General features: G+C 44.2%; 1 protein-coding gene across 1 annotated transcript in view; it reads right to left on the bottom strand.

Moving 5' to 3' along the window:
- RIGI (RNA sensor RIG-I) overlaps positions 1-15,778 on the bottom strand; it is an 87,202-nt gene that overhangs the window by 30,970 nt on the left and 40,454 nt on the right. Inside the window, exons 11-14 of the mRNA XM_075594713.1 lie at positions 5,571-5,829; positions 4,690-4,852; positions 3,308-3,412; positions 2,633-2,790 (exon numbers count right to left, since the gene is read on the bottom strand). Of these exons, the coding sequence (XP_075450828.1) occupies positions 2,633-2,790; positions 3,308-3,412; positions 4,690-4,852; positions 5,571-5,829 (685 nt within the window). The remainder of the gene's footprint in view (positions 1-2,632; positions 2,791-3,307; positions 3,413-4,689; positions 4,853-5,570; positions 5,830-15,778) is intronic.

Below are 15,778 nucleotides of genomic sequence, written 5' to 3'. Positions count from 1 at the left end.
TCTTTGTTGAACCCAAGTAATCTGTTTTTGATAATTTATTTAAAATGAGACCATGTTATGATCACTGTTACCCAAATGTTACAGGACTTGAATATTTGCTATTACTTCTATCAAACATTGTTTGATATTACCAAACCCAGTACTGCCCCTCTCCTGGTTGGTTCCTCAATAATTTGGGTCATGTCATTGTCTTTAAGCATCCCCCAAAACCTGTTTACTTTTGTTATAATGCTAATCTCATTGTCTATGCCTGGATGATTACAATCACCCATTATTCAAACATTACCTAGTTTTGATGCCTTCTCCATTTGCAAAAGTATTTTAGCTTCCTCAATCTCACAGATATTTGGAGGTTTATAGCATATCCCTACAAACACTTTCTTTATACGTTTACCGCCACTGCTAATTTCTATCCACAAGGTCTCTACATTTTCATTATTCCCTTCATAAACATCTTCTATTATAATAGGTTTTAGATCTGGTCTAACATATAAAACCTCCTCTTCCATTTGCTCAATCCTTCCGAAAAAAAGGGAATAACCCTCAAAATTAACTGTCCAGTCATGAGTTTCATCCCACCATGTTTCAGTAATGCATATGATATCATACTGCTCACTTGCAGCTATTAATTCAAGCTCCCCCATTTTATGTGTCAGGCTTCTTGCATTAGCAAGCATGCATTTAAGTTTTTTTTTCAGCCTGTATTATTATCTTATCTGCTCCTTTATTTCTGCGCCAATTTGGTTTAGTCTTTAGAAGTTTTCTAGTATTAGCTGTATTTACTATGGGTGTCTCGCTGCTTATCAAACTCGCACTTGCCCCCATTCTACCTCCATAATACCTTGTTATTTCCTCATCTATTCTATTTAGTTTGTTATCTGTTTCATTCCCCCCATCCTAGTTTAAAATCTCCTCCAACCTTTTTAACATTCTACCCCATAGCACCGAAGATCCCTCTTCATTGAGGTGCAATCCGTCCCTAGCATAAAGATTGCACCTTTCGCTGCTCTAAAAACCCTCCTTCCTACACCACTTTCTTAGCCAAGCATTAACCTCCATAATCTCTGACTGTCTCCCTGGGGTAGCGCATGGCACTAGTAGTATTTCAGAAAATACTACCTTGGAGGTCCTTGCCTTAAGCTTTTAGCCTAGATCCCTGAAATAATTTTTTAGGACCCTCCATCTTTCTCTAACTTTGTCTTTGGTGCCAATGTGTACCAAGACCGCCGGGTCAATCCCATCCCCTCCCAACAATCTGTCTACCCGATCCGCAATGTGCCGAACCCAAGCACCCGCGAGACAACAAACTGTTCGGTTCATATGGTCATGGCAACAGATTGCCCCATCTACCTTCCTATTAATAGAGTTCCCTACCACCACAATCTTTCTTGGTATTTGAGCATCCCGAGTCCCCTCTGTGCTGTAGGAACTATTCCCCTGGCTGCTAGAGGAATCAGTCTCCCCAGCCTTGCCGTTTCTGCCCTGACAGTCCCAATATCTTCACTCAATATGGCAAATTTATTGGGATGGGTCAGTTCAGTACTTGCCCGCCTCTTCCTCTTGCTCCTGCTTCCCCTTCTAACTGTTACCCAGCTACCCACCTGCTCCTCATTAACAGCGCCACCATCTGCACCACTAGTTGAAGCAAGAACCTGCTCAGTGATCACTAAACTCCTTTCAAGATTGTCAATGTCCCTCAATATTGCACGTTTCCTCTTTACATCAGCAATCTCTAATTCTAAAGAGACCACCCGCTCACACCTCTCACAGCGGTATGCTCCTTGGAACAGCTGCTCCAAGAGCACATACATGTAGCAAGATGTGCATTGAGTGCCATTCTCAGTCCTGCTCATTATTGCAACTATGAAGTTTATAAGTACCAACAATAAACTGTACTTCAATATAACCTTGTTCAAACTCATAAATGAGTTAAACTACAAGGACTATTTTCCTCTTTATGACACTTCTACAATCTCAATGAATTTACTATTTTCCTGCTACAAACCAGCCATGATTCTCCAATCATGTAAGACTAGTGTTAATTAAAAGTGCAGCAAATGTTAACACCTCGGGGGGAAGGGATTTCACCAGAGATAGAGTGGAGCCGGAACGCTCATTTAAGCAGCCAGAACGACGTTCCGGTATTTCTGCAGTCACTTTGCCTCCTTCCCAGGCCCTATCAGAGAACTTGGGTGCAGTATTTGTGAACTGCCATACATGGCGGAGGAAGGCCCACCCAGGCAGTCGAAACCGGAAGTCAGGCCCAAACTAGAGAGGAGGGGAGCATGTGGAATACTGAAATAATGTTTATTGTGGCTACCTTTTTGTACTAGAAAAATGAAAACAAGTGCAGTTTTATAAAATTGTGTTTAAAATGGTGGAGTGGGAAAAAAAGAGAGTTCCTATACTTTTTTTTTTAGGACTCTTGTTCTTGATTGGCACACATTGTGTCTTTGTTTCATGTAAACACACAGTTTCATGTAAGTTTTGAGCACTTCAGAAACTGGAACCAAGCCCCAGCTGCACATTATCCATTACTAATGAGCTTGGAGACCATTATCAACATTTGTTCTAACATAAAGATGTAGTATAAGGGGAACAGCAAGCTATAACGGGAACCAGTGACGCTTACCCGCAAATGTTCAGTGAATGTAAACAGCGCTCTGCAGATACGCATCTCTTCCTCTTTGTTCTCCATTTGTAATATCCGGCACTTCTTCTGGGTCTGAACAATCCACTGCTCATACGTCTGAGTTCCAAAGCTCCGGTTCTGCATGTTGGACATAGAATCTGGTGCAAAATATGGAAACACGAACATACTGTATAGGTGGTAGGTATATTCTTTGTCACGCTTATCTTTTAGGTTTCTGAGATTACCTAGGTACCTCAGACTACTATGACTACTACTATTACTAATAACCCCCGTCATGGTTCTTAAGATTCACCTCTAGTATCAAGCTCCTGTTCCACTCAGTAACATATATTGATGTTGCAAAAAAGGTAAAAGCCATCAGGCAGGAAAAGGCTGTTTCACAATTGAAAATGTGTGCACATGTAGCCCCACTGCCTAATGGCAAAAGCACGTTTGCATATATAGTGGAAGATATAAATGATGCTGCTTTCATCAAGGGTTGGATATGGGCCTAACAGATGAAAGTTTACAGCAACAGTTCTGCTCAACAACACAGCCCATTCCAGTCAGTGTTTGTGCATGGCGGTGTAAACATATTGTTCAACACCCTTTGCTTTCAACTAATAAACTGTTAATGACCCTGTGAAAGCAGCACCAATTGAGAATAAATCTTACCGAGGGCTGGGTAAACTTCTTTTGCCATCTGCTCAGTCTCCATCATTATTACTGACAGGATTTCTGCAAAGGGGTCAGTTTTACGACGTCCTGCTTCTATGATGACTGGAACAGTAAGTGAGAAAACGTTGCCAATGTATTAATAAAGTGATAGAAGGGATGTGAAACTAGCAATTTTTGATCATTACGATAATACTGATTGTAAATGCTATTGTAAATGTAAAGTTTAGTAGCAGTTAGATATTTCATGATGATTTCTAACCATATTTATTGACACCTAATGAAACTAATTGCAGCCATACCTGGTTTTGGCTAGTAATCTACCCTGCTTGATATGTAAGTCCTGGTACAGTGCAGGTAGTGTTACATCCAATCCAGGGTTTTTCCCAGCAGTAAGCAACTCCCTTGAGTGACAGGGACTCATGTGTTCTGCCCAATCCTGGGCTCAGACCGTGGACCTTTCCTATAGTACTTAAGGGGCTGCACTTCTTAAATTTAGTTAGTTGTCTATCTCATGAGAGAGACTGGTCTCACAGAAGAGGTGTGCAAGGCTCTGTCACCTTCTATCCCCTCCCTTAGGGGAGTGGAGTGAGGACCGTACCCCCTGCTCCATTAGGGAGTAGGGGAAGAGCTAGGACCGGCGTTTGGGGCCCATGCCTGGGGGTTGAGTCCAGGGACCATCCTAAGGCCACGCTTATAGTGCCGGCGACGCGACCGTTGCATCAAAACAAATGCATTGTCGACGTCGTCGGTGCTTATATTGCACGCGACGGCGACAATGCGACGGAGCAACAGTGCTACCAAAAATCTGGTAGTCACTGATATTTGATTTTTTTAGCGACGGTCACCCCTTTTGGGAAATCAGGAGCTTCTCTGTGCCTCTGCCTTCCCCCTTTATGATGTCGCAGCGACGTCACCTAAATTTGAAATGCAACGTTCGCAAAGGCGACGGTGACGTCATCGGTCGCCGTCGCTGGCACTATAAGCACGGCCTTAGGCTGGAGACCAGTGTTAGTGTATGCAGTTGCAGACTGTGCTATATTCTGTGTGGAGAGAATAAAGACTGTTCCTGTTCCAAAATATATTCCTGCCTAAGTTTGCAGTCTATCAGGGGGAGTATGAGAAAGTTATTCCGCAGGGGCTGCCTCCAGCACTCCTGGGGCTTGCGGCAGATGGAGGCGCTGACACAAGAAAGAAGGGGAACCAGATATCACCCCCAAAGCCTGTCCTGTTTCCCCAACAACATCGGCGGGATCTCAGACCTTCTGTGAGCCAACAGGTACTCAGCATCACTACACACCTGGTAGCCGGGGAATCTCCCAGAGGGTGGGGGAAACACCGCTTCATAATCATAAACACATATACTACTGTAACACTCTTACATTTTTGTGGCCTGGATATGACCTTCTCCAATTCCTCCACATGTTCTTTGACAGTAGATATAACTTCAGTATCAAGACTGGCACACAGTTTAGAGATGTAGATCATCGCTTCTTCCATGTATTTTGACTTCCCAGTTCCCACTGAGGCTGTTAATCCAATAATCTACATATACAATGCCAGGAGAGAAAAAACATTTTTTTCTGGAAAACATATTTGTTCATAGAAAGTGACATGAGAGATCTTCATGAATGTTGTTACCGCCTCAAGAGCTCTCAAGACTTCATATACTGTATTATTATTTATTATTAGATGGCATACCCTCTATTAAGCTCCTACAATTCTTCACTAGCACACCAATAAATAAATGTGGGTTGTCATAATTCCTGCCTTGATTGTTCCTTATACTGTACTCCTCTGTGTAGTAGAACACTTGGCACACAATCTCTATGAAAATTTGTAGCTATCCTTTAACATTTAATTCAAATGTTAATAGCAGTGATTCCCAACCAGTGGTTTGTGCACCCCAGCAGTGTCACGAGGGGTCTCCAAGGGCTTCCCTCAACCCCCCCCAAAAAATATAATAGCGACTGCAGCTAAAATCCACTTGGTTTTTAATTTGGATTGACCGATCCAAGGCAGTAAAGGCCCAGATTGCACCTCTGCGCGAGTGATATAGAGCCACCAATTCCAATATCTAGGTTATGCCCTGTTATTACAAACACCTACAGCTTTACACTTGCCATGAAATGCCTTTCTCTTATTTTTTCCTCTACCACTGGCTAATGGAAAAGAATGCTACAGTGATGGGGTGCGGGGGGGTTGGGGGGGAGGAGGGGGTTGTAGCATTTTACTTGTGAATAAGTTCGCAACTTATATTTACTTGAGGAAGCCTCTGAACATCTGAGTTAAGCTTCAGATTCAAGTAGTTAAACATCAGCACGTTGTAGGGGTGATTTCCTGTAGTGTTGTGACATTCATCAAAAATCATCAAGGTAAAGTTGGAAATGGAGGGTACACATCCATTCTCAAGACAATTCACAAGAATCTGAGGGGTCAGAATGATGATGTCATTGTTCTCTATGATCAACCCCACAGGAACATGTTCAGCGGATTCTCCAGAAATACCCGCTACGGTGTACCTGAAGAGAAGATAAAAGGCACATCCATCACTTGACGGTTCTTTGCAAATGTTGTCATCTATGCACTTTCGAGACGAAACTGCAAAAGCGTCCCCTGTCGTAGGTATAATATATTTGTGGTTACAAAAGCTTGTGTACCAGGTACAGTATCATGCTAATTCAAAAAAAACTACCACAACCTCTAAAAATTCAAGACCAATATTTGAGCTCAGTCCAATAACAAATAATATGTGCAAAACAACTAAGAAACAAGAGTTGCTTAAGAATGAACCAATTACTAATAGGACAACCAATATACAGTGCATTGTTTAAACTCTTCGGTGCTTGAGTGACCAGCAACTGACTTCTCTGAAATATCTTAGTTATTAAACTTAGTTCTGGAGGAAAACGTATTTATGTATTGTACAGTTAGGTCCGGAAATAATTGGACACTTACACAATTTTCATAACTTTGGCTCTGTACACCACCACAATAGATTTGAAATGAAACAACCGAGATGCAATAGAAGTGCAGACTTTCAGCTTTAATTCAAGGGGTTGAACAAAAATATCGTATGAAACGTTTAGGAATTGCAACCATTTTCATACACAGTCCCCTTATTTCAGGGGCTCAAATGTAATTAGGCAAATTAACACAATCATAAAAAAAATGTTCATTTTTAATACTTTGTCGAGAATCCTTTGCAGGCAATGACTGCTTGAATTCTTGAATGCATGGACATCAACAAACGCTGGGTTTCCTCCTTTGTGATGCTTTGCCAGGCCTTTACTGCAGCTGTCTTCAGTTGTGGTTTGTTCATGGGTCTTTCTGCCTTAAGCTTTGTCTTCAGCAAGTGAAATGCATGCTCGATCGGGTTGAGATCAGGTGATTGACTCGGCCATTGCAGAATATTCCACTTATTTGTCTTAAAAAACTCCTGGGTTGCTTTCGCAGTATGTTTTGGGTCATTGTCCATCTGCAAAGTAAGGCGCCATCCAATCAACTTCGCTGAATTTGGCTGAATCTGAGCAGACAATATATCCCTATACACTTCAGAATTCATCCGGCTGCTTCTGTCTTCTGTAACATCATCAATAAACACTAGTGACCCAGTGCCATTGTAAGCCATGTATGCCCGTGCCATCACACTGCCTCCACCGTGTTTTACAGATGATGTGGTATGCTTCGGATCATGAGCCATTCCAAGCATTCTCCATACTTTTTTCTTCCCATCATTCTGGTACAGGTTGATCTTAGTTTCATCTCTCCAAAGAATGCTCTTCCAAAACTGGGCTGGCTTTTTTTAGATATTGTTTGGCAAAGTCTAATCTGGCCTTTCTATTCTTGAGGCTTATGAATGGTTTGCACCTTGTGGTGAACCCTCTGTATTTGCTCTTGTGAAGTCTTCTCTTTATGGTAGACTTGGATAATGATATGCATACCTCCTGAAGAGTGTTCTTCACTTGGCTGGATGTTGTGAAGGGGTTTTTCTTTACCATGGAAAGGATCCTACGATCATCCACCACTGTTGTCTTCCGTGGACGCCCAGGCCTTTTTGTGTTGCAGAGCTCATCAGTGTGTTCTTTTTTTCTCAGAATGTACCAAACTGTTGATTTGGCCACTCCGAATGTTCCTGCTGTCTCTCGGATGGATTTTCTTTTTTTTGCAGCCTGAGGATGCCCTGTTTCACTTGTATTTATTTATTTATTATTTATTTATAAAATATTTTACCAGGAAGTAATACATTGAGAGTTACCTCTCGTTTTCAAGTATGTCCTGGGCACAGAGTAAAACAAATAATACATGGTTACAAGTACAGTTACATAAATGAACAGGGTATACATTATATACAAGACATTGCGTGCACAGTTAAAGAAAATATATATTATGAGCGTATAAAACAGTTACAGACCAGGTTAAAATGTGAAACAGCCTTAGATTTGAAAGAACTTAAACTGGTGGTGGATGTGAGAGTCTCTGGTAGGTTGTTCTCCTTTGACCGTATGTTGTGGGTTCACAACAACAGATTCCAAATGTGAATGCCACACCTGGAATCAACTCCAGACCTTTTACCTGCTTAATTGATGATGAAATAACGAAGCAATAGCCCACACCTGTCCATGAAACAGCTTTTGAATCAATTGTCCAATTACTTTTGGTCCCTTGAAAAAGAGGGGGCAACATATTAAAGAGATGTAATTCCTAAACCCTTTCTCCAATTTGGATGTGAATACCCTCAATTTAAAGCTGATAGACTGCACTTTAAGCCCATATTCATTATTTAACTGTAACTTGAATTTATTTTAGTACACAGCCGAAATAACAAAACTTGTATCAGTGTTTATGGTCATACTGTAGGTAAAAGCACTAATTATATGTAGCCAGGTCTTCCCCCGTGTCTCCTTACCTCCCAGTTAGTAGCGCTGCTAAGGGGAGTATCCGGCTGCAGCGGGAGCCACTCTGGTACACGGCAGAAGCGCATAGGTGTCGGGGAGCTGCGGGCAGCGGGGCAACTGGGTCACCGAGGCGGTGCGATCGGTTGGCGCTGCAATCTTGGACATTATTGCACATGTGCAAGATCCGCCGGATGCGCAGAGAAGCATAGTTGCGGCAGTAAATAGGTACAGACTCCACAGAGGGACTACAAGTCCCAGCAGCCTCTGGGGCTGAACACATGAGTGATGACAGCCAATTGGGCTCCAGGGCAGAAGATACATTTGGCACATTCAGGGAACCACACCAGTCGGGAGCAGGATGGAGTAAGGGTAAGGTAGTGTCTCAGGTGCCAGTGGCCCTAAGATTAGGCCTAGAGTACCCCCAGGTCCCAGCTAGGCCCCGACTCACAGTAGATTGTGGTTGCTTCAAGGAAGGCCCCTATATAGGGACGCATCCCCATAACTTGCGGCCTGTGGTCTGGGACCAGACCACCACTGTACTATCATAGAATCTCAAAGGTGATATATATGATATATATGATATATATACTGATGAGATCAATTAAGGTTGAAACATGTCGGTGAGTGGTTTGAATGGCTTTGCATCTAATCCCATGTTGTGCTTAAAAGCTGTGTGAACAGCAGAGCATTTGCTTATATGGGTTCCATGTGAAAATGGATTTCAGGCAAAAGGTGACACATTGTGTGCTCATTTGCATGTCATTTCCCAGAAACCCTTGCTGCAGTGGAAGCACTGTATGCTAGGTGATAATGGTTGAAAGGCAGGGTTGCAGACCTGTCTTAGGCTGTGCTTATAGTGCCAGCGATGGCGACAGCAACGCGATGTCGCGTCAAAACAAATGCACTGCTGCAGTCGCGTGCGCTTATAGTAAGCATGATGCGACGGCGTGACGGCTTCGTCACGATCGCTGGAAGTTATCTCAATTTGATTTTTCCAGCAACCGCAGCCTGGCGTCGCCGTCACTATAAGCGTAGCCTAACATGAATGTGCTCACAAGTTATATTTTTTATTAACTATATGCTACTGGTGGAGGATTTTTGTCGCCTTTTTCACCCACCATAACTTAAAATTGTGTATGATATATATATATATATATATACACACACAAATACACACACACACACAATCAGTAAACAATGAAGCCCCAATGTACTGTACATCCAATATGACAAATTATTTGATTAATTTCTATATAGACTTTTTCTATTAGTGCGAGTGGGGGGGGGGAGTCGTGACCAAACACAGACTGCCGCTGATTGGCTGATTAGGTCATTTGACCCCTTAGCACACCTCAAAGTCAATTTAATTTGTCTCGGCAAGCGCCCGTGAGCGTAAGAGTACGTGCGCGCCGCGTGAGCGTGGCCGGACAAATGTAAATTCATTGTACTGACCGCGCCAAGCGGCAGCGTGGACGCAGCTTTACGGATTACTAGCAGGTTACTGTATGCTGAGCCCTTACCCTGTGTTGCTGTAAGGATCCTGATGTCACAATAGATCATTTAGGATAGAAGGAAGGTTCTGGAGGGTCAGATTCCTGAAGGCAGAGAGGCCCATCGGGGAGAGTAGCGGGAGAACCACCATAAGAGTCCCTATGGTTTTTTTTTTGCCTGATTTAATGCTTTAAGATTGTACAGTAAGTGTGCATTTCGTGAGGTTCTATTATCTGACACACCATACGGAATTGCACTATATATTATTTATTTTTTCGGTTTCTCGCGCTCCCTGCATGTTTTAATAAAGGTCAAGTTCGCCATTACCTCTACTTGTCAGTAATACATTTGTATTGGTTGTACACTGTATAAATATGTATTGTAAGCCTATGTTGTATCATTTTGTGTGTTGCGCTGGGCCTTTCTGTTGTTGTATGTATTGTAAGCCTGGTTCCAGCACTCTAGGCACCAGGGGGTTAACTGTGTGTTCAGGAGAAATGTTACAAAGTTGTCTGTGACCTTTCCATGTAAGTGTTTTTATATTTCTCTTTTAATGTTTACTGATAAACCCACCAATCAGTCCCTCCATTAACGTTTCCATGCTGTGGCATGAGGTATAAAGCTGGGGAGGGAGACCCCTAGTTAGTTCTATGGCTGAGAGAATTCCCGTTCAGAGTTCTAGGGGAAATTCCAGCCAGAGCGGGTTCCAGCGAGAGTGTGGTAGTTACAGGTCCCAGAGTTCTGGTCACCTGTGTGTCTCTGAAGCGCTGCTTGCTAAACACTGTGGGGGAGCAGAACAGGGAAAGCTTCCTCACGGTGTCCCCGCACCTAGGTCCATAGGGTATTTCCAGTTACCCCACGTGGGAGTGTACATTTCTGTACTGACAGTTGTGGATATCTTTTTTTTCCCAATAAATTAATTTTATTAACTATGTTGTCCTATCTGGCGAATTGATCCCTGGTGTGATAGTCCTGGTCTCCCGTGACTCTCGCAGCTGCTGATGTTTGTTGCGGAGTCAGATGTTGGAGAAGAGAAAGCTGATCAGGGTACACTTGTATTTATTGATCACTAACTCCACCCACTTTCTCCTCGTGGTGTCTAACAAAGAACTTTTACTCCATGTTAGACTAGGCCTGAAATGCGATCTCTAAGCCAACCTCTAACATCTGTTATGCATTAAACATCTGGAGGGTCTGGAGGGCCAGGTTCTTGAAGGTGGAGAGGAGTCTCGTGGAGAGTAGATAGGGATATATCCATAAAGTAATAGAACAGACCAGGCCCCCCCTTATTTATTATATTATTGATAGAGACAGTGTCCTTTAAGATAGGATCCCAGAAGATGGCTAGCGGAATTCAGCAGGTCCCAGAGAGGGGAAAACAATACCCTACATAGAGTCCCAGACAGAGGGTTCCAGGGTGTCGGCGGATCGGCTCTACCCGCAGGTCATACAACTATTCACCTCAGCCTGTGTGGAAGTGGCAGTTCCCAAACAAGAAAAGGGTACAATCTTCACCTGCATGGAACTGGCGAGGATCCCAGTAAGGGCCCAGGTTGAACAGGGTATAACAGATGTTGCTCCGCAGAAGGGGGGCTGGGATCAATGCCAGTAAAACAACCAAGCAGATACACCTGAGTGTTAAAAGCGGGCACTTAAGGAAGCACAGTATTCATGAATAACTACAAGAACAATAGTACAATGTTGTCGTATATGTGTGATATTTCCCCGTGCGTGAGGACATGAATAAAGACTGATGTTGTTCTAGAAAAGATCCTGGCGCCCATTATTTTCACCCTCGCTACCTCATCACCCAGCTGCCTGAATTCAGCACCCTGAGTCAAGGTAACCTGAGTAGCCAAATATTATGCATCAATGTAATCTCTCTAGAAACCGGACAGGAAGGGTTCCAAAAATAATGGGTTATTTAGTTCAAGTATGGGTATTGGCCAAATTATGTTTAGCCTGCAACCACATTATGTTAGACCCTTACAGCAGTTATCTACACTTCCAATGTTATACCGAGTCCTTTTCATTTCCTCCACAGCTGAGAGAAAAGAGGAAACAAAGCAATGATATAGTCAATCGCATGGGATGCGTGACATATATGCAGTGCCTAAGGGGTTAAAATTTAGAAGCACTATATGGGCTGTGTGTGATTAGTGCAGTTAAAACTGGTTAGAGCAACAGATGTGCCATAAGAAATAGCATTTTTAATATTTTTAAAGTACAAGGAAAAAATATCATACTGTATCATCTTCTTTGTGTATTTTTCCCAAGAGGCTGAAGACCTCCTAGGATTTGCTTCATAACTGCACACCTCCGTGGTTAACTTCTTAACACCTGCTACCTGTGACTTAATTACTTGCAATAACAGCATCAAAGTTATTTAATTCTGTGTTGTCAGTGAGCATTTGCATTTTATGGAATAAATGAACAGTTTATTGTTTTTATTTTTACCTTTGAGGGTGCGCTTCTCATTTTCTCTTTAGTTTTTCTTTTAAGGAACATTTCTTGACTTTGCTACTTTTGATTGACATAATTGTATTTTTTCCCGTTTATGCAAGTTCTAGTTGATTTATATTTGTGCACGGCATGATCAAATTATATGTATACTTTTCATATTGAAATTAGTATTTTATGATTGTTTATCACAGGAATTATTCCCCCTTTTTTACTGGGCACAATTTTTCTATCTTATGTAGCCCTGTGTCGTTTTGGGGCTATAGTTCTTTCTCCTCCTGTGCAATAATCCCTGGTAAGGGCAGGTTTGCCAGGAGTAATCATGGGTTTTCCCCACACACACATGTGCTGTGCAGTAAGTCATTGAAGATAGTGTCATCAGGCTCTGTGTCCAATTACAGTGACACAGGGGTGGTGCCTCCTATTGTTATTGCATAGCATTTCCTGAATTTAGCAGTTCCTCTCCACTCTTGAGAGAGGATAGTCTGTCCCAGCAAGCTGCCAGGGCTCTGGCAGGCTTTGTGGCCCTCCCTCTGGGAGCGGTGAGGGAAGACTATACCTTTTACTCCCCCAGGGAGTAAGAGAAGAGCAGGGACAGCTCCTAGGGCCCTGACTAGAAGTGGTGTCCAGGGACTAGGGACTTCCTTCAGGTGATCATCCTGTGATGAGCGGCTGAGTGACAGGGCTGGGTATGATGTGCAGTCTGCCAGTAGAGGAGGAAATAAAGTATACGTTTGCTAAAGAACACTTCTCGCCTGAACCTGGAGTCATTCAGGGACAAGTTGCACCAAGAGTTTCTCTTTCAGAGTCTCCTCCCTACACCACTGGGGATCTGATGGAGATGGAGGCGCTGTACCACCAGTGAGTATGACTCAGCCATACCTCGAAAGCCAGTCCTGATGACATCCCCCATACCACCGAGGGAGACGCAGAGCCCCTAGGGTACCCAACATGAGATTGGGGGGTGGGGGGGGAAGAAATAGGGTTACACTTATATTAATTTGGTCTGTTACCTTTATTATTAGAATTATTTATTAATCATTTTCAGTATGTAAACACACACACATAGACTGTGAGTAACGCAGATAGTCCCTGTGGAAAAACCAACAAATGGATTGGATAGCAGTGGAAATATTCAGTCCTCATGTAGATGCTAAAATAACAATGAGCTGTATTACTCAGTCTATTTTGCGTCACCTATTTATTTCTCTATATGCATTTGTGGGTTCATGTGTAAACCTAATACATTGTGCCAGCATATTTAGACACCTATATTCATATGCAATTGCAATCTGCGCACCCTTTACCAGCATCCAATATATATTCACACACTTATATACTTGTAGCGGAGTCCCCCTACCCTACCTCCGGTAGGGGAACTGCTCTGCGCGATCGGGGAGAAGTGGCGGAGGCCATTTTGGATTCGGCACGCATGCACAGTGTTGCCAGCGCGGTGGCCATCTTAGATTGGAAGGACCGAAGCGGGACTACAAGTCCCAGAATCCTCGGGGGCAGGGTTTAACACATGGGCTGATCCAGCTAATAGAAGGCATGCACCATGAAAGAACAGGATATCCTTTACGGGCAGAGAGCCCGTGAGTAAGTCGCATGGGAGCCAGGACAGGAGTAGGTAGTGTCCAGGGAGCAAGTGGCTTCCTGGGATAGGCCTGGATACTGCTCCATAGGCCCCAGATAGGTCCTGAGCCAACCACAGATCCGTATTGTAGGGAAGGCCCCAGATAGGGACCCTCCTCACCTTATCAGTACCACTACACTGCTGCGCCGGTGGACGGACATCCACGTGGCGGACTACACCCTGGAACTAGGCTGCAAGTGTTCAGAGACATTGTGTGAGACACTCCAGCTGGAGCTTTCACTGTGTGGAGGCCAGGATCCTTAGGCGAGAGGGGATTGCTGTCGGAGGCCCCGCTGTGTGGGACCTGTTTCATCAAGTCTGCAAGCTGCCCCTGGTGTACTGGAGTACCCAGGCACCAACGGTTACACGGGGGTACAGCTACCTCACATTGTTTGGGAATTGTTCTGCGGACACCGGTTGTTTAGGTGCTCAGGACATCCTCAGTATTTTGGGGAAGACGCACCGGGGTATTGGGGTATTGCATCAGTGTGTTATTGTATTGTATTGTGTTGTTGCATACTGTGGGGTTACAGTAAAACCATGTTATATATATGGTGTGGTATTGTTATTACTGTATGTATTGGTTCCTATGAGGAGTCATCCCGCCAAAGCTGGGATCCTTCATAGGTGGAGGCGCAGCACTAAGAGAGCTCATCCCAGGCTCCCAGAAGTGGAGGCTCAGGCCTCCTGTGAGAGTACAGGTATTAGCAGCACGCACAGTCACCCGCAGTTTCCCTTAGTCATAGGAAAAGGGGGCTACATTTGCAGGCGCTGTTGAGATTCAGACCTGGGGTGCCCAAAGTTAGTACAATCAAAATTATGTCGCTGATCATATCATTTCCAGAAATACCCGTGAAGGTGGAGCCCACTAGTTTCGCCACTGACATGCAGGAGTTTCCGATGGTTATGTCTTCACCTTCCCCAGGAAGTCCCTACAGGAGCGAAGCCAGTGCCCTGTCCGGTCGCAGCCGACGATCTGGTCACAGCAGTCACAGTTACCGCCGCTCGGATGGAGTTCAGATGCTCGCAGAAACCATCCAGCAGTTGGCTGGGAACAGGAGCGAGTTGTCTCAGGCACAGCATTACTGTAAATTGAAAGCTTTTTCTGGGGTGTTGCCCACGCCCGTTGGAGAAGAGGCATTCGAAGCCCGGAAGGACCATACCTTGCAAGTACTGGATGAATGGTCTTGTACTGACCAGTTAAGAGGCAGAGGATAATAGAGTGCCTAAAAACCCCGCCTCTACGATGGCAAGAATGCACCGAGAACAGGATACAGACGCCACGGCACAGAGGTTGGTGGACCTATTAATGCGGATCTATGGCCTAGAAGAGGACGAAAGCGATCTCTGGTCTAGTTCTATAGTCTTAGCCAGAAAGAAGGGGAGAAACAGTCCGAGTTTATTCAACGGATACAGTTCATTTTGTGGAATCTATGTTCCCACGATATAATTCCAGCCGCTGGTGAATGAATATCGCAGGAAACAGTTCTTATGGGGATCTATACCCACCAATCATATAGTCATCATGATCCGGTGTTCTTTGCTACAAGGGAGTCCTCCTCTTGAAGGGCTATTGGGCCTGGTGAAAGGGCATGAGGCTTATACACGGTTATAAACCCCCAATAAACATAAAGACTCCTGCAAAGAGGAGACCAAAGGAACCACCTCCAAGAAGCCTAGTGTGAAGGCGAACCCTGAAGAGGATATCCCTCCAGAGCCTCCACGCCAAAACCCCCGGATGCCTCGAAGCTGGGCCTCAAATCCTGGCTCTAGTGCGGTCCAAGGTAACCGCTGCTTTACCTGCAACCAAGACGGTCACTTTGCGTGGGACTGTCTAAAGTCGACCACTCCCACCCCCGGAGCCATGGCCTTCACCGTTCACCCGAAGGGGCAGCCATCCACGTCCTTGGATAGTGCCCCTGCACACAATCCTGAAAAAGATCACCCACCGGATGCCTACAATCGAGTAGGACCTGCGGCCATAGT

Source organism: Ascaphus truei, chromosome 1 (genome assembly GCF_040206685.1).
Source record: "Ascaphus truei isolate aAscTru1 chromosome 1, aAscTru1.hap1, whole genome shotgun sequence".
In the NCBI taxonomy this organism is placed as follows: domain Eukaryota; kingdom Metazoa; phylum Chordata; class Amphibia; order Anura; family Ascaphidae; genus Ascaphus; species Ascaphus truei.
The sequence above is the reverse complement of the archived record's forward strand: the minus strand, read 5'-3'. Positions and strand labels throughout refer to the sequence as shown.